The following is a 19,628-nucleotide window of genomic DNA, read 5'->3' on the forward strand; positions in this document are numbered from 1 at the left end:
CACAATTGTAAATGGGATTCCAGAAATGAATGGGGCATTTAAAAAATAGTTTTACCACTAAAAACAAAACAAAGAAGCAAGCAAACAGAAAACCTTCCAGGTGGGCCCTGCAGACTTAATAGAGCTGGTTGTTCATGTCAAACACCTTGGGTCTGTTTTTCAGTTTGCAGCTGTCTGAGGGTCTGTTTCCTGGGGCTGGCTTCAAGGTTGGACCCCTTGCCCCACTAAGAGTAGAGAAAACACAAAAGCCATCCACTGGGTGATGAAACGAATTAATGTTCTGTGTGATGAACAAATATCTCTAATTTTAACTACGCATAATCTCAATTGTAGATGACTCGGGGGAGATCTTTGCACAGCGAAGTTATGAAAAAGAAACAAAACTGTTAAGTCTTGAATAAGAGAAAGAGTCACCTGAACACACAGGTTTATGGATCTGAACAAGCACTTCACTCAATGCAAAGTAAAGCAAAAGGGAACCAGCAAGGACCTACTGTATAGCACAGGGAACTATACTCAATATTTTGTAATAACCTATAAGGGAAAAGAATCTGAAAAAGAATATGTATACACATACATATATACATATATATATATACAATGGAATCGCTGCACTGTACACCTGAAACTAACACAATATTGTAAATCAACTATACTTCAAGTAAAAAAAAAAAAAAACAAAGTGAAGCAAAAGGGGAAAAGTAAAGATCAGGACACTGCCTACAGAAGAAACCAAGTGAAATGAACCTGCCTTTAACTGGGCACCGTGGCTTGTCTTTGAGAGCCTCCAAGGAAGCAGCAGGACAGATGGTTTGGGGGCAGACTCACATGTACGGAGTAGAATATATTCGTCCTCTTTGTACATGGTTCAGCATCTACTCTAAAGCCTCATTATGACTCCTATATAATGCCTCCCTAGAACAAGAATAATTATTCCAGGTTTAGCTAAAATTGGAGAAAAGGCTGCAGGCTATTCAGTAAGCAGCAATAATTTGTGCTCAAACTGACAATAAATATCAAACGGACAGTCGTCAATTGTCCTGGCTTCTATGGTGATATTAAAAGCTGCCCCGAGCTAAGAATACAATCAGAGAAATCACAAAGGAAGAGATATAAGTGACTAGTAAATAAAAACGCTCAAAATCACTAATAATTCAAAGAAGTTACAAAACAGCACATTGGAATCTCTTTCTATGTATATCAAATTGGCAGGCTGATACGGTGAAACAGGTCCTCTAACACAGATGGTGTAAATCAGTATGTTTTCTGGAATGTACCTTTACTTGGCAGTTATGTATCCAAAGCCTAAAAGATAATCATAATCTTTGACCCAGTAATTCTAATCGTGAGAATCAGTGCTAGGAAAACATTCAGAAACACAGAGAAAAGTTCATGCCCAAAGATTTCTAGCTTCATTACAGCATGATTTATGCTAACCCCAAACTGGATACAACCTAATGGTCCAATAATATGAGAATGATTAAGAAAAGTAAATAGACCCACAGGATGGAATATTATGTAACCATTAAAGAACATCTGAGCTAAGATTAGACTTCAATAATGTAGGGAATTTCATATGATTTACAATGCTAAGTTGAAAACAACAAAAATAGTTGGGATTACTTTATACATTCTTTTATTATTGCTTCTTATTATTATAAAAGGCATGTTTTCTACCAAAAAAAAAAAAAGCAGAAAATAAAAGCCAATGAAGGCCAGAAAGAACATTAATAATCCTGCCCGGATATTGTTAATAATATATGTTAATATTATTACTATTGTTAATAATTTAGTATACAGCTTTCCAAGAAATTGCTACACCAGACATTTATATTTCTACCAAAAAAACAAAATCAGACCATACATATATTTTCATAAAGTACCGCAATAGAAGTCATCTAGCAAATGTTGGGCATTTTATTTGTCACAACGAAGAAAGAGAAAAGCTGGCATGCAGGAACTGGCCTGCCATTCATGTTCTCCAGGTGAATATAAACAATCTCACAGAACACCAACATCAGACAAGGCCCCGTGACCAGGAGACGAGGACAAAACCAGGACCACTCCATAATCATATCTGAACACTGACAGGATATCAATGTTTTCCAAGCCACATAAATGACCAGACACCTCCCTATCCTGGCTAAAAGGAGAGACTGCTGCTTTTTTATCAACATGTCGTTAGCCTTCATTTGGTCTGTCCTCCTTCTAGATATGATGTATTAAGATACCCAGTGGTGGAATTACTCTTGCTTCCTGACAGCACCCGATCCAGAGCAAAGTTCTGCTTCCTTAAACCCTCCCCAAACCATCTTTCATCAGCCCAAATCCTGTAATGCCCTCTTTCTAACACACCCTCTTCCTCATGCCTGGTGGGTATGTCCCAGAGATCTTTGGCCGCAGGGCACTGACACAGCTAATTCACCACCGGTAGATGTTGATTTTGTTCAAATTTGCACTGTTACAAACATCAAAGAGGAATACCGGCTGAAAATGAATTAGAAAACTGAGAGGGATCAAACAAACAATTAGGGGGGGGGAAAGCCCCAAATGCTTAAAGACAAAGGACTGCAAAATTACCCCAACAGTGTTATATACATATACATATTTTTTCCTGTCAAAAGACTGGGAATACTCATTTTCCTACCAAATCACCATTCTGATTAATGGTCTTATGGGCTAACTGCTTTCCACCAGCAGCATTCCTCCTATCTCCTTTTGGAAACGGACCACCATTCCTGAAATCCAGATTCTACATGCTCACAGCACCTGATGAGGACCCTCTAACCAAGCTGTGCTCAAGAGGCAGAACTATTCACGCCAAATAGCCCTGTGAGATGACTATGGTGTAGTCTGCACTGGTGACACCAACTTATAATTGCAGTAAATGTGACCCCTGGCTATAGAGCCTTGTCTTAAAAAAAAAAGGGGGGGGGGGAGGGAAAAACTTCTCAAGGTTAATGACAGTTATTTATATTGCCTTATCTTTTAAAAAATTTTATGTTATTTTATTTTTTTGTTGCAGTAGAGTTGATTTACAATGTTGTGTTAGTTTCCAGTGTTAATGACAGTCCACCGGTGCTAAACCCCACAAAAAAACATAATGAGCATACCGAACCAAACAATGATTCTTGCAGAGGAAATAACTATTCCAAATACTTAAGAACAGCCGCAGCATTCTCAACATGCAAAGGAAGATATTTTCAGCAAGGAGCAAAGGATGGTTTGATTGCTCTAGGAAGACAGGTGGTAAGCTTATCATCAGAATCCAGGGGGAAGCCGCAAACAATCTGGAAATATTACACATGGAAAAGTTAGTTGAACTCATTAAAGAGAAAAGGTTTCTGTTCTCACCAGCCTTTTTTGATGGCTATGAAACAAGGGGGATTACTGAAGAAAATGCAGTTGCCATGAATCCATCTCCAGGATGTTGGGCGCTCTACATATCAACATCAAAAAAGCAACTAATGTTTGAGACAAATGAACTTAACTTTGAAAGCAAGGAACAACGCCTGTTTCTGACACTGAAAATGATTTCTATTTTAAGACCTAGATTTCAATTTTTAGCTTCAACCAGTACAGCACAGAGAGAAAAACCCACCAAAGTATACTTTTACAATATGGCTATTTTACAACTTGGCTTTACATTCCTAAGAAACATTTGGAAAGGTTACATTGTGGTTTACTTCCTATCAGTTGGTGGTTTTTAATCAGTTTTGGTGTGTATACAGCATGAGATGAATTTCTAGGAAGGGAACCACAATTTATAACACAGTGCCTAGAAGAAATGAAGGTGTTTCTTTACAATGGTTCTACATGCAACCACTAGGACATAAATTTGGTGGCTGCCTGGGAAGTAATGTGTAAGAAAATTTTGCGTGTAGAAAACTGCCTAAGATCAAGCATCTGATCGCCTGCAGAAGTATTCTGAAGATCCACTCATCAGTGGACTGGGCAGCATAACTGATGTCAAATCCTTTTTGAGGAAAAACAACAAGGTCCTAATGTATAGCACAGGGAACTATATTCAATATCCTGTGGATAAACCAGAATGAAAAAGAATTTGAAAAAGAATATATATAACTGAATCACTTTGTTGTAGAGCAGAAGTTAATACAACATTGTAAATCAACTATACATCAATAAATTAAGGGACTTCCCTGGTGGCGCGGTGGTTAGGAATCCGCCTGCCAATGCAGGGGACATGGGTTCAATCTCTGGTCTGGGAAGATCCCACATGCCGCGGAGCAACTAAGCCCGTGCACCACAACTACTGAGCCCACAGGCCACAACTACTGAAGCCCGCACACTCTAGGGCCCGTGTGCCTCAACTACTGAGCTGGCGTGCTGCAATTACTGAAGCCCGTGCGCCTAGAGCCTGTGCTCTGCAATAAGAGAGAAACCACTGCAATGAGAAGCCCGCGCACCGCAACGAAGAGTAGCCCCTGCTCGCCGCAACTAGACAAAGCCCATGCACAGCAACAAAGACCCAACGCAGCCAAAAATTTAAAAAAATAATAATTAAAAAAATTTTTTTAATTAAAAAAAATCCTTTGTGACCCCAAGAACCCCATTTTCCATCTGACCAGGAGACGAGCAAACATATAAGGAAGCAAGCACCTCTACGTTTCACACTTAGTGGTCACAGTAGTTCGCTGGGCTGTCTACGTCCTAAAAAGATTCGCATTATGACCAAAAGCTGCTCCATGCCATCCTCTTCCAAAAAGAATCCAAAATGCAATTTGTTTTTTGCCGATCATTCTCGGACACTGAGAAGCTAGCCGATGCTTCTACTTCTGTCCTTCAGGTAAAATTTGCCATAAGCCTTCAACCCCAAACAGTGAAGCGCTTTTTCTCATTTCATGCACGCAGGTCCTTACCTCGTTTGCTGACTGACGTTTTCCAGCTTACAAAGCAAGCTGTCCCTGTGGCTAGAATGAGGGGACCTGGCCCACCACAATGCCAAACAGCTGACTCCCTCGTTTCGAAAAATGAACTCTGCTGCAAACAGCATCACGACAATTTAATAATTTGTCAAAGGAGGAGAATCAGTTATTATGAAGTGTATTTCAGAGTTCAAAGGTGAAGGTGGTAGGGAGCTCAAGTTTATCTGCTGACAGAGAAAGCTGAGTAATTAAAAAAAAAAAAACCCAGACAAGATCTGCTTTGCAGACTTATTTCTCAAAGAGATACCTCATTGCTATGCTCATGCATTATAATTCTTGCTATACAAGGAGGTTACACTTAAAAAAAAAAAAAAATCCATCGATTCTCATGTTTTAAAGCTCTCTCCAACGGCACTCTTAAGAGATGTGCTTTTCCTTTTCTTTTTTTCAACATGGAAACAAAACAGAATTAAGAATAAGCTTTTTATGCTCATGTGTCAAGCACTGGAGTCCATAAATCCAGCTATGGCATTCAACTACTAAGAAGTTACCTTGAAAACCTAAAATAAAAGTTTATGCCGGACAGAACTATTGCCTCCTCTTCCTAGTCCTGGGTAGATAAGGAGCTCTCTCTAAAGACCTAAGAAGCTAGAACCTTAAAAAGGAAATATCAACAAATGTGTCAAAGTGCAGTTTCAGGTTTTTTCTGCTACATGGCTATTTTGTGGAACTATTCTGAAATGTATGTTCTGATTACTTTTAAAGAAATGTTTTTCCAGGAATCAAAATTTCTCATCAAATCAAATCAACTAAAATTTTAAATTAGACATCTGTCAAATTTTCTTATGAAATGACATCATGAATATCTCACGGTAGGACATCCATCTTTCCTATTCCGCTTCTGAGGTCGCTGTGCTGCTTTAATCATTGTTTACAGAAGTTGGCATACAATTCCTAGATGCATTTAGCTGTCAGTCTAAGTAAGATCAGTGTTCTTAAGGGTTAAGAATGCCTTAAGAATGCCTTTATTCCACATTACACCTTCATTTGGCTAGTCTTTGCTCCAATTTTTTTTTTTAAGATTAAATTATTTCTTAAAGGCAGAAGGTCATAACCTCTCAGTTACATGATATTTGTCTTTGCTCTTTTTTCCCCTATATGATCTGCCATCTACTCTAAACAGGGAGGTCTTGATATCTGCAATGTATGATTATTGCAAGGTTATCACCATTTGCTAAATGCTGGACTCTTCAGACTAGTTCTGCTTAGTTTATGGTGCTGGTTGAAAATTGCAGTTAAATGATCAGAGTTGTGATTGGGCCAACACAGTCTTTGTTTTTCTCATTTATCAAAGGAATAAAATGCCATAACTCGGTTATAAGGGTAAAAAATGAGGTCCTCCTAAAAATTTGCTAACACCCTAAAAAAGAAAAGAATCTTTTCACAATAGTATCTGTTTCTTAATGTCACCTTCCAAAAAGCCTTTCTCTTAGTTTTTAAAATCAAAGGTGCATTCCTTAATGAAATCAGAAATATTTCCTGAAATATCTTCAACTAAATAAATCTATTTTAAAACAAACAAAACACACAAATGCCAAAAACCATGCAACGGAAGTGATCTTTAAAAGTGAATACCATACACATACAGAAGGAAGAAACCTCTCCAGAGATTTCTGCAAAGCACACCAAGCTGGTGCATGTTTTGGAAATCTCTAGTTATTTAACCCTGTACAAAGAAGTCACCATAGTTTATTGATTAAACACTAATCTTTACTACTCACTAAATACATATTTACACAATAAACTTTAATGAATCCAGAGAAATCAGTCAATAGTTTGTATGTTACAAGTCCCTGAATAGAGGGCACATTTACCTACCAATGTTTCTTAAGCCTTTAACATAAGTAGGAAAAATTATAATGGCCTTTAATTTTATTATATTTTTAATTGAAGTAGGTGTACAGCAAAGTGATTCAGTTATACATATATATGTACCTATTCTTTTTCAGATTCTTTTCCCTTATAGGTTATTATAAAATACTGAGTCGAGTTCCCTGTGCTATACAGTAGGTCCTTGTTGGTTACCTATTTTATATATAGTAGTGTGTATATGTTAATCCCAAACTCCTGATTTATCCCTCCCCCTCTCCTTTCCCCTTTGGTAACCGTAAGTTTGTTTTCTATGTCTGTGGGTCTATTTCTGTTTTGTAAATAAGTTCATTTGTATCATTTTCTTAGATTCTACATATAAGCTATATTACAATGATATCTGTCTGGCTTACTTCACTTAGTATGATAATCTCTAGGTCCACCCATGTTGCTGCAAATGGCATTACTTCATTCTTTTTTATGGCTGAGTAATATTCCATTGTATATATATGTACCACATCTTCTTTATCCATTCATCTCTCAGTGAACATTTAGGTTGCTTCCATGTTCTGACTACTGTTCACAGCAGCATTATTCATAATAGTCAAAAGGTGGAAACAACCCAAATGTCCATCAACTGATAAATATTTAAGTGAAATATTTAAATAATAAATAATTAAATATTGCTAAATACAATATGATATACCCATACGATGAAATGTAATTTGGCCGTAAAAAGGAATGAAGTACTGATACATGCTACAACATGGATGTACCTAGAAAACTAATGAAAGAAGTCAGACACAAAGGCCACATACTTATTGTATGATTCCGTTTACATGAAATACCCAGAATTTATATGAAATATCCAGAACAGGCAAATTTATAGAGAAGTGAAATACATTAGTGGTAGCTTGGGGCTGGGAAGCGGGGGAAGGGGGATATGGAGCAACTGCTAATGGGGACGAGGCTGGGATGATGAAAATGCTCTAAAATTAGATTATGGTGATGGTTGCACAACTCTGTAAATATACTAAAAACCAATGAATTGTACACTTTAGTTTTTCGGCTGTGCCATGCAGCATGCGGCATCTTAGCTCCCCGAGCGGGGATGGAACCTGCGCCCCCTGCGGTGAAAGCGTGCAGTCTTAACCACAGGACCACCAAGGAACTCCCAGAACCGTACACTTTAAACTGGTGAACTTTCTGGTATGCAAATTACATATCAATAAAGCTATTAAAAAATCTAAAAGAGATGACAATATCATTTACATTGACATGTGCAATCCTCTGATTCTTCACTTCAAAATATCACACATATACTTTTATCAAGCTCAATATCCAAAGTCCTTTATACAATATACTAACCCTTTGGTGTGTGTTTTTTCTTTTAAATTATTTTAATCCAGAAATTCTAACAATATCATTTTTTTTTAAACTTTTTCACCAGATGACCTGAACTGTTTTTAATTTATATACACATCATTAAACATCTTTTTGTGCTTGGGAAGAAATGTCTACCCATGCATTTCTGGAGAAGTGAATAGGAAAAAAGGAGAAAAGACAATGCTGTCTCTTAGAACGGTGAACACAGAAAAACTTGTCAAGCAGTCAGTGATAACCAAAAAGATAAACCAAATCTCTGATGTTCTTGCCTGTTCAGCAATCAGTGAATTCTACTTATTTTACTGCTATTCACAATGTAGTCTTTGTATAAATTCCAACTTCTTTCCATATGACCTTGCCCTCACTTGGATGCTGGACTACTCTGTCGTCCATATAATTGCTCATGTATCTACTCAACAAGCTTTGCCCCAGCTACATTCACAAGGTCCTTCCTACAGATGTTTGTAAACGATGTCAAATGCTAAGTAGAAGGACGAAGAACATGAAATTGACACAGTTAACCCAGGCATCCTGCAGGATGACAAGACATTCATGTAGCAAAACTACTGTTGCAAACTACATCAGACTATAGGTATCCTTCACAGTATAAAAGCAGTTATTAACCTCCACCAATAAGCTGATTATTAAGAACACACACCAACACAGGAAAGTCCCAAAGTATGAGTTTGAGTCCACTTGGACATCACTCATATTATCTCTAATATGTTCTTTCATACCAATACCTTCAAAAATAGGGGACAACTGTAAAATCTCTAACTTCTGAAATTGGAAAGCTAGAACTCAAAACTGCATCCCCACTAGGGAAATAGTTCAACCAAAGTGATTTATCAATATTTTAAGTTATCATCATTTTATGAGGGGTTGCTCTTAAGAAGGCAACAGACCTTTTAGAAAGCAGATACTCCAGCCCCAGTCAAGCCTAGTTTACTTGCTCCTTTGATACTGTTAAATGCTACTTCTTCTTTGTGGAAGGGACAATATTTCAAAGCACTAGGTGGTAGCTGGAGTAACATCTCTGTTTTTGCCCTACATCTACCCCAAAGGAATGTCAGTGAGAAGCACTGAGCCCACACCTTCCCCAGGAGGTGATGGTCTCATGATTTCACTACATTGTGCTTTCGCGAATTTTCTCTGCATGAAGAGGCAGACATTAAAAACACTAAAGATAAATTAAAGAGCAAACAGAACCCCCTCAAAGATGGCATGTGACGGTCAACACGCAGCGTTTACCTTCTTCCCTCCGGTCACAAACTGCTTGCAGCTGGATCTCACGAAGTGCGGACGCACAGCAATGATCTGCAAGGGAATAAGGACCCAACAGTGGTTTAGGAGTCACAGCTCCAGCACAGAATGAAAGCCCTTTGTACATTACCGGCAGCATGATCTAAAAATCAACCCGGTATCCTGGTAGGAAGTAATCTATTCAGGTAATATTCTGCACTAACTGAGGATGAGTTTTGCTCTGGTATGAAAGGGTTTCTTCTACGAAGCTGGGTCAAAGCTAAAAGATGAGAGTGAACAGTTGTCGTTTCTGGCTGAGTGGGACCCTCTGAGTGGGCGCCCCTCTTTAGACACAGCCAAGGCAGTCAGTAGAGGCAGCGAGATGTCACACATGTTTGTAACTGAATACATTTCATAGAAGAAACCCAGAGAAAGAACCCAACTATCTCCTTGTCCAGATGCCTTCCAGTGACTGAGGGCACCCAGTGGAACAGGGCCGGCGATGCAGCCTCAGACACTTAGCACAATTACATTCGCACCCTAACGGCAGAAAGACAACAGAGCTGCAGGACCCAGGAGTTCCGGAGCTCAGCATCCAGGCCCTTCCCTTTTACCTCCAGCCTCAGTTCCTGGCCCCCTGGTTCTCATCCGCTCTCCACGATCTCCTCCCGACCCCTTACAAAGGTTGCTCTCAAGGCTGCTCCATCCCTCATCACCGTTTACTTCACTTGCCAGTGGCATTTCTGAAGGTCTGGTGTCTGCACTCAGTGTAAACCCGTCTTCGGGGCTCCCCTTTTATGGCTGTCAGCCTGCAGAGACTCTGCCTCCTTGTTTTCTTATCCCCAAACCCATGTATTCATCAACTAATACGCTGTGTTTTTTTCCAACCTAACAGAATATTTCTGGGCATTAAAAAAAATTCACACAATTACACCTTCATAAAACTCCAACTAAATACATTCTCTACTCCTATCAATTAACTAACACATTTCCATCCTCCAACGGAATAGATTCCTCTTCCTACACTGTCATTTTGAGGGCATTTAGCATATGACTCCTCATTTCTCTAACCATTCCTCCCTCCCAGGTTAGCCCTTCTTCCCTTCCACACTTCCCTAATCCATCCTGGATAACAATGGAATCATTTGCATATTCTGTTGTTACACATTCTTAAAATCTCTTAGGAAAGTCCTCTTAGCTCTCTTACAATGCATCATCCTACATCGCAGCTGCTATTCCAGACATTCCCCATGCCCCTCCACCATGTTACCTTACCCCTTTTTTCTCCTCCTCACCCAGAAGAAACCAAGGCCATCAGGGTCATTGCCCTTGACTGCGGGTCCTTCACTGCCCAACGTAGCAACACTTGGGCTTGGTCTCACTGGCGGGGGGCTGTAGGACTCATATCCAAGGTTTCTCTCCCTCCCAACACGACGGATCCCATCCCTCAGTGCCGCTCCACTAAGTATTCCTTTTCTCTTATTTTTGATCTTTCCCCCTCTACTGACTTTTTACCATCAACCAAAACATGACCAGCAGAAATGCTCCTGGGACCCTGGCTTTCTCTCCGTCTATCAGATGAGCTCCCTTCTTCATCACGAAATTTCTTGGAAGAAGAGTCTACACTGCTTGTTTCTACTTCTTCATCTCCAATTTACTCCTTGACATGGGGTGGGCCTCCTGCTCCTCAAATCTCCTCATTAAGTGAGCTCAGAATTATCAAATAAAACACGTGTTTCAGTCCCCACCTCGTGTGATCTCCGCACTGCCTTTCCCATGCTGCCCACACTCCTTCCTTCTGGAAACCCTCTCTCCTTTGGCTTCCCTGACACCACTCTCCTGGGTCTCCTCCGATCCCCCTAACTAATTCTTCTTAGACCCCTCACTTTTTTTTTTCTCCCACTACCTTAATCTTTAAATTAGTGCTCCAGAATTATTTAACCATCAGTCTTCTCACTCTTTTTTTTTTTAATATCTTTATTGGAATATAATTGCCTTACAATGTTGTGTTACTTTCTGCCGTACAGCAAAGTGAATCAGCTATATGTATACATATATCTCCATATCCCCTCCCTCTTGAGCCTCCCTCCCACCCTCCCTATCCCACCCCTCTAGGTGGTCACAAAGCACTGAGCTGATCTCCCTGTGCTATGCGGCTGCTTCTCACCAGCTATCTATTTTACATTTGGTAGTGTATATATGTCAATGCTAACTCTCTCACTTTGTCCCAGTTTCCCCTTCCCCCCCGTGTCCTCAAGTCCTTTCTCTACATCGCTGTCTTTATTCCTGCCCTGCCACTAGGTTCATCAGTACCGGTTTTTTTAGATTCCATATATATGTGCATTAGCATCCGGCATTTGTTTTTCTCTTTCTGACTTACTTAACTCTGTATGACAGACTCTAGGCCCATCCACCTCATTACAAATAGCTCAATTTTGTTCCTTTTTATGGCTGAGTAATATTCCATTGTATATATGTGCCACATCTCACGCTTTAACTGGATAATATCTTTCAAAATGGTTTCATCTTACTCAGCTGTGGTTATCCATTTTGTGTTTTTAGGGCCAATCTCCATACTGAGGTCCATATTCATGTCCATGAATGTTTCCTACATAACATTTCCACCAGATGTGCTACAGTTATCTAGACTCAAGCCCAAACTAGCAACATCCTTCCTCAAACCATCCCTTATTTCCACTGATGGCATTCCCACACACCATTACCAAAGCAAGAACCTGGATCTACCCTCAGCTCCTCCATCTTTTATGACCCTTGGCCACACCATCACTAAGTCTTAGTAAGTCTACCTCCTCGAGGCTTTCCCAATTCATTCCTTCTACACCATCTTGAGTACTCACTATCCCTCTTTTCATTGAGCTCCTGTAACACCGTTTCTAGAGTACAGCATTAGCCTTCTAAATTGTCTCCTGTCCCCAATCACTCTCTTGCTTACATCCCCCTGCACTGTGGCAGGGCTGGCTTTCTAAAACACACATCAGATCCCATCTCTCCTTCACCTGTTGATCAATAAATGTTTGAATAAACACCTGAGAAAACTGAATGACCTCTTCCTTTAACAACTGTAATACTCACTGTAACTACCATGACTGTTACCTAAAACCGGTCCTTCTGCCTCAGGTCTATCAGCTCTCACATCTAACACTGTTATAGCTGCCATGTTACTTTTCCTTAAGCTTAGCTCAGTTTACACCACTTCTTTGCTCTTCAACATTCAATAATTTCTCCTTATCTACCAGACGGAGTCCAAATTCCTTAGCCTGAATATAAAGCCAGCGTCAATCAGCCTGTGCAGCTTTCCTGCCAAGTCAGTATTTTACGCACCATCTAAACTAGACTATTTGCCACTTCCTGAACACAATTTGAATTTTCTAGCCTCTCCGTTTATATTATACTGTTCTTCCACATGGGAAGTCAGTTTTCTCCATCAGCCCTGTATATTAACGTCCAAACAACAGTCCATCTACAAAGCCATCATTAACGAGGACAGCTAGAAGTAACCTCTCTCAGTTTTAGATTCCTTAATACTGTTTTTACCTCTTTGAGCCTTTAATAACAGATTTTGTGTGTGTGTGTGTGTGTGTGTGTATCATCTCACCCACTACAACAAAAGATTCCTGAGGATAGACTGAGATCACAGTCACATAATATACATTCTGTGTACCTTCCCAGCATCAAATAGTATCTGGTACATTGGTTGAACAAATACTTACTGACAAAATTAATGCAAGATTGGTAGTGTTCAAAGTATTGTAATCCTATTGCCTTTGTTGAGAAAATCCTTAAAAAAATTAAAACTTACTGAATACTTACTTTAATGGGACAGTCAAAAGTCTCATGAAATTCTTCTCCAGAATACAGTCCAAACACCTGCACCTAAAAAGTAAATGGATCTTGTCAGTTCACCATGACGGTAACAAAGAAGGCTGCTGAGTCAGTGAGAACACATACTATCAATAAAAAAGTAGAATACAGGACTTCCCTGGTGGCGCAGTGGTTAAGAATCTGCCTGCCAATGCAGGGGATATGGGTTCGAGCCCTGGTCTGGGAAGATCCCACATGCCGCGGAGCAACTAAGCCTGTGTGCCACAACTACTGAGCCTGCGCTCTAGAGCCCATGCTCCGCAACAAGAGAAGCCACCGCAATGAGAAGCCCGTGCACCGCAACGAAGAGTAGCCCCCACTCACTGCAACTAGAGAAAGCCCGCAAGCCTGCACACAGCAATGAAGACCCAATGCAGCCAAAATTAAGTAAATAAATAAATTTATTTTTAAAATATCTTAAAAAAAAAAAAGTAGAACACTTAGTAATCTAAAGCCCTTGTAATCTCTATTAAGTATCCAATGAAAACAATTCTATGGGGGTGAAAACACACTGCTGCAATTAAATTTTTACAAGTATCTCATGGATAGAGTTCCCTTTGCACACCACAAGTTTGTTTTATTAAATGGACGTCAACTTTAAAAATGAAATAGATATGAATAGATTACTAATACCCTTTTATGAACTTCCCATAGACTATTCCTAACGGAATTATTTATTCCTTTCCTTGAAGGAAAAAGGAGCTTCTTTTTTGAGTCACAGATATATAAATCAACTGTGCAGATCAAAGTGGCAAGAGATTAGGTGAACTGCGCTTCATTTACAATCTTATCTTGAATCTATTTAGAGCGTATAAATGTAAGATTTAATTTTCTCCTTATCAGTGCCTCCCTTAAAGTTGTTTAATCTTAACCTTTTCTCTGAGTGGTTGACTTTAAAAATTGAATAACATACATATTCAACTGAGTAATGTACATAAAGGGTACAGATGACAGATTCAGAGCCTGACAAATTTTTATGATATGAACATATCACTGCAACCATGACCCAGGTCAAGAAGTAGAACCCAAGAAGCTCCCTTGTGTTCTTTCCATTCATTCACACCCTCACAAACTAACCGCTCCTCCAAAATCTATCACCTTCAGTAAGTTGTGCTAATGTTTGAATTTTATATAAATAGAATCATAAACTATTTCACTGGCTTCTTTCACTCGACATTTTCTTTCTGATATTTATCCATACTGCTACGTACGTACAGCAGGAGCTGGTTCTTTGTCATTGCCGTATAGTATTTCAATGTACGAATACATCATAATTTATGTATCCATCTTCCACTGATCATTTGGGTTGTCTCCAGACGGAGGCTATTATGAATAATGCTGCAGTGAATACTCTTTCCAAATCTTTTGGTCCACTTATATACCCATTTATGAAGAAATGGAATTGTTGAGTCATAGGTTATGCATCTGTTCACATCTAATAGACAGCCAAACGACTTCGCAAAGTGGTTCCAATCAATTTACACTCTCACAAGCACAGCGTATGAATTCCAGGAGCTCTCAAACACTTGGAACCAGCTATTAGGGGCACTTAGAACTATTTCCCAACACTTGAAATGTGTTCACTCTTTTTCTAGTCTCTAGAAGAGTGGTGTTATTTCTTCTTTAAATTTTAAAGAATTCACCTGTGAAGCCATCTGGGTCCAATGGCTCTCTGTGAGAAAGTTTTTCATTACAAATTCAATTTTTTAAATAGATATAAAACTACTTAGACTTTTTCTTGCTTTCATCTTAGTAAGTTTTTTTTTTTTTTTGGGCCGTGCAGCATAGCATGCAGGATCCTAGTTCCCCGACCAGGGATCGAATCCATGCCCCCTGCATTGGAAGTGCAGAGTCTTAACCACTGGACCACCAGGGAAGTCCCCATCTTAGTAAGTTCTGAGTAGTTCATGTGTGCAAGTTCCAAGAGGAAAATGTACTCATGTTATGATATCATTTGAGGAGATAAATTCTTTCATTAAACTATAAAATCTTTAGAATATTCCACTCATTTTGTGACTGCTGTTTTTATACCCTTGTGCCAAGTATGTTATTTGGGTTCCAAGAACAGCACATGGTACAATGTAACATAGACGGAATTTGATTTACTCAGAGGTAGTCTGTTAAAATGTATTCTTGACATGGCAAATACATGCAGGCCCCACTACCACCTTGCTTCTCATTGTTCAGAGGGCATTGCATCACTGCTTTTATTTGAATGTATACACACAGGATGCATTGAACTTCTTATAAAATGGCGGTAGAGAAGCTCAAAAGAAAAGCACTGCATTCAGAGTTTTACTCTATCCCAGGAAGTTGAAGTTGAATGAGCCCAACAAATCCAAGAAAACGGGGTCAAAATAAGACAAGTACTGTATCACCTGAATCTTAATGGAGTAAATTAACAAGTGCTCAACTTATTAATGTTACATCAGTAGAAACTCTTGCTAAACTAGGAAGTTTACATTTTTCTAACATAAGCTACTTCTGTGAATTCATTCTAACAATGTCGCTGACAACGTGGTCCCCTGTCAACTCTTACACTCCTACTACCAACTTGGACCTCTAAATGCTTCCATGTGTTTTACCTCAGTGGGTCTCAGGCCAGACTGCACGGTTAAGATTCCTGGAAATTAATGGCTAGATTCCACCCAAGACAAACTGAACTTTCTGGTGGGGTAAAATGATGTATTTTTTTTCAGGTGGAACATATTTATTTCACTCATACCGTGGTCAACATCTAGCAATGTCTAGATGTTCCTCTTAGTTCTAAATTTATTTTTTAGCTGTAATTTGACTCACTTTTAACCAATGGGGAAGTCCCGTGTGAGGCACAGCATAATTTCTAGGCTAACATTCCAATCGGAAAGTATATTTCGATAACCTCTCCTCAAAGATGTGATGTCACTTCTCAGTCTTCTCCAACTGTGGAGAAGTCTTCTCAGTCTTCTCCAACCTTCTGGAAAAGCTGTCTATTAAAATGGTCAGTGTCATTCTGGCTTTTTTAGAAATTTTATTCTGAATTAAACTATCCTTATGGATTTGAAAATGAGAAGAAATACCTTTAAAATGATATTTTTAAAGATTGATAACTGACAGTATGTAACTAGCAGTGAAAATCTTGCTCTGCCTCATTTGGCCCTTATAGCAAGACAGCTAGGGATGAAAGCAAACACCATTATGCCTCTTTAACAGATGATTCTGTGGAAAAATAAATGACTCATCTGAGGTTGTAAAAATCAAGAAGAGTATTCCAAGCCCTGTTCTTCTACACTCTATCATTATAGGAGCTAGCCTAAAATTTGCAAATAATAAAGATATCTTTCTACAATATATAAAGTGTAAGAAAAGTAGAATAGGGAAAAGAAAATCAAAAGCCTCAAATATTTGCCAAACTAACATGAAAGGGAATGAATTAGACAACTCTACAACAGAAGTTGAAACTAAATGCAGCAGACTATTCATTCAAATGGATAAAGTTCCTTCTGCCTATAACAGGGTAAAGATGATTTTAAGAACAACAGTTAAGTGATTTTTATTGCAGGGAAAAGTATATGAGCTGAAAACAAACAAATATGAACCCGTCGAAAAAGACTGAGGTATCAGTGAGAAAATACATATTAGAAATATTGTAAATCTAGTGGTGAATATTAAATTATGAATTTCCAGGGGTGCCCCTTTAAAAATCACAAATCCAACAACAAAACAAACAAAAAAAACGAATCCATATGAAGATATAATAGTAGAGTGATAAGAAGGAATAAACAGAAGAGAACAAATTGCAGAAGTTCTTAGAAAACAGGCTGAAACTCATAACTACCCTTTAGAACTAGTGGAAGCAAAAATCTCATAGCATACCCAGATGAGGGGCTGGAGGGGTGTTTGCTGAAGGCGGCAAAGCAAGATTAGAACTCTTAGGTTAGTCTCTATTTGTATGTTTAACTGAATAACATTTTCCTCACCTGTCATTGTCTCCTTCAGTATGGAAAACACTGAGACTTCACAAGACAAATCTCATAAACTTTATCAGTACAAGCAGGGTGAGTTGTAAAACCTCTGATATTTTGGTTCATTTCACTAATGTGACACCCAAACTAGTTGGTCAGAACTTAAACTACTAAAGCTAGTAAAGTCCAAAACAATTTTCATTCATTTCCCCTCTCTCTCCCTCTTTGTCATTTTCTCGGTGATTAGCACACTCTGTGAAAAGAATCCGTTGAATGATTGCTTAGAGAGTTTGGGCTTTTAGGAAGATTGCGTCTGAGTTAAGAATCATATTTCTAAAGGTTAAAATAGAGAGGATCCTTTTGATAATGGTATCCTCTATAGCAGCCCTGACAACCTCTCCCACCTTGTCACAAAAACACCTACTGAAGAAAAAGAGAAAATTCAGAACAATTGGCCTTAGAGTCAATCTACTGCAAAGTCTTGGAGGATTTCTCATTAACTACAAACCCACAGAGCCATAGGAGGACCACAAAACGCATGTGCTATGTGTTTACCACCAGAAGTAAAGAAACCCTACCCTCATGAAACAATCAGGAAGGTGTATAAGCCTCCTCCCCTTTAGCATGGAATTCTATGTATTTGCAAACCAGAAAACTGGGCGACGGGCCATCTGACATAGAGAAATTGTGAGGTGACCAGAGTGTTGGACAACCCTCCCAGCTATTACTTCATTGTAACAGACCCTCTCAAACCCCGGCTTGCAAATAACAACAGGTCAAGCATTAGAAGAACAGGGGTGAACATGTAAACTGTCATTCCATCTAGGGCAGTGGCTGGGGGGACCCTCACAGGGGAGATGGCAGGTTTTCATGTTCTCCACCCATGGAGGTTGTCAAAGACCGAGGAGGGAAGATAGGAGAGGCTCCCAGTTCACTGGAGGAGCTGCCTTAACTGGATACCTCCAGTCAGAGGAAATTGAGCTCATTAACAGGTCCCTATGTGAGCTGAAGGGTGACTCTACAACACCCAAAAGGATAACAAGCAGGGCCTGAATCTGTTTGCTAACCCAGGCTCAGAAAGAGCTTGTCTCCCTGTTCTGGAATGGATAAATGAGTAACAAAAATGCACACAAGGTCTATAAAAAGAATACTGCAGAACACAATTCCAGTGACTCAGAGGGAGAAAAACCATGCTTTAAAAAATGTTTTAACAGGGACTTCCCTGGTGGCCCAGTGGTTAAGACGCCACGCTTCCACTGCAGGGGGTGCAGGTTCGATCCCTGGTCGGGGAGCTAAGATCCCACATGCCGTGCAGCACGGACAAAAAAAAAAAAAAAAAAAGTTTTAATAGTAACCAGAAAAGAAAAAAACAAACAAACTACAAAACTATTTGTCAACTTCAATAAGAAGAGACCTCTATGAATCTGGAGCAAAGGACAGAACAACAATGATGATGATGATGGTAACAGCTGGACAACAATGATGATGATGATGGTAACAGCTGGACAACAATGATGATGATGATGGTAACAGCTGGACAACAATGATCATGATGATGGTAACAGCTGACGACTACTACGTGTTTCTTCTGTTCCAGATGCTATTCCAAACCACTGACATATATTAACTAATTCATTTCTCCTAATGATTAATGAGGCAGGTACTGTTACTGTTCCCCCTTTTATAGAGGAGGAAATAGGGTGAAGCACAGAGAGGGTTGAATACTTAGCTGACAACACACAGCTCAAATGTGGCAGGATAATTCCACTCCCAGCCACTCCACCTCTAAGACACTCTAAGACACACAAGAAGTCATAATTTTTGGTTTTAAAAATTAAACGTAGATCAGGCTGACGTGAAGAGAAAATTGGGAGAGATTGAAAGAGTTCAGGAAAAACAAAAAGGCAAAACAGAATAAAAGTCTACTCCAGAAAGCAAAATTGATATTGGAAGCAAAGTACCTCAGCAAAGGGACCAAACAAGAAGAGAAACTCTCCCTGACTACAGAGAAATGAGAGGATAAAAACCATGAGAAAGCAAAGCACATGTGTGAGGTATATGTGTGTGTGTGTGTGTCACAAAACATGACCAAATTTTCTTACAGTATATTTTCTTTTTAAAAAATTAATTAATTTTTAAAATTTTGAGTATATTTGACTTACAATGTTCTGTTAGTTTCAGGTGTACAGCAAAGTGAGTCAGTTATACATACACATATATCCACTCTTTTTTAGATTCTCTTCCCATACAGGCCATTACAGAGTACTGAAGAGAGTTCCCTGTGCTATTTGGTAGGTTCTTATTAGTTATCTATTCTATATATAGTAGTGTGTATATGTGAATCCCAATCTCCCAATTTATCCCTCCCCCTCCGACGTAAATCACAGCAAGATCTTTTTTTGATCCGCCTCCAAGAGTA

General features: G+C 39.2%; 1 protein-coding gene across 1 annotated transcript in view; it reads right to left on the reverse strand.

The window, feature by feature from the left end:
• The window catches only part of VPS41 (VPS41 subunit of HOPS complex), a 182,383-nt gene that overhangs the window by 71,086 nt on the left and 91,669 nt on the right, over window positions 1-19,628 (reverse strand). Inside the window, exons 6-7 of the mRNA XM_059934200.1 lie at window positions 13,215-13,277; window positions 9,393-9,458 (exon numbers count right to left, since the gene is read on the reverse strand). Coding sequence (XP_059790183.1) covers window positions 9,393-9,458; window positions 13,215-13,277 — 129 coding nt within the window. The remainder of the gene's footprint in view (window positions 1-9,392; window positions 9,459-13,214; window positions 13,278-19,628) is intronic.

The sequence above is a fragment of the Balaenoptera ricei genome, chromosome 9, assembly GCF_028023285.1.
Source record: "Balaenoptera ricei isolate mBalRic1 chromosome 9, mBalRic1.hap2, whole genome shotgun sequence".
Lineage (NCBI taxonomy): Eukaryota > Metazoa > Chordata > Mammalia > Artiodactyla > Balaenopteridae > Balaenoptera > Balaenoptera ricei.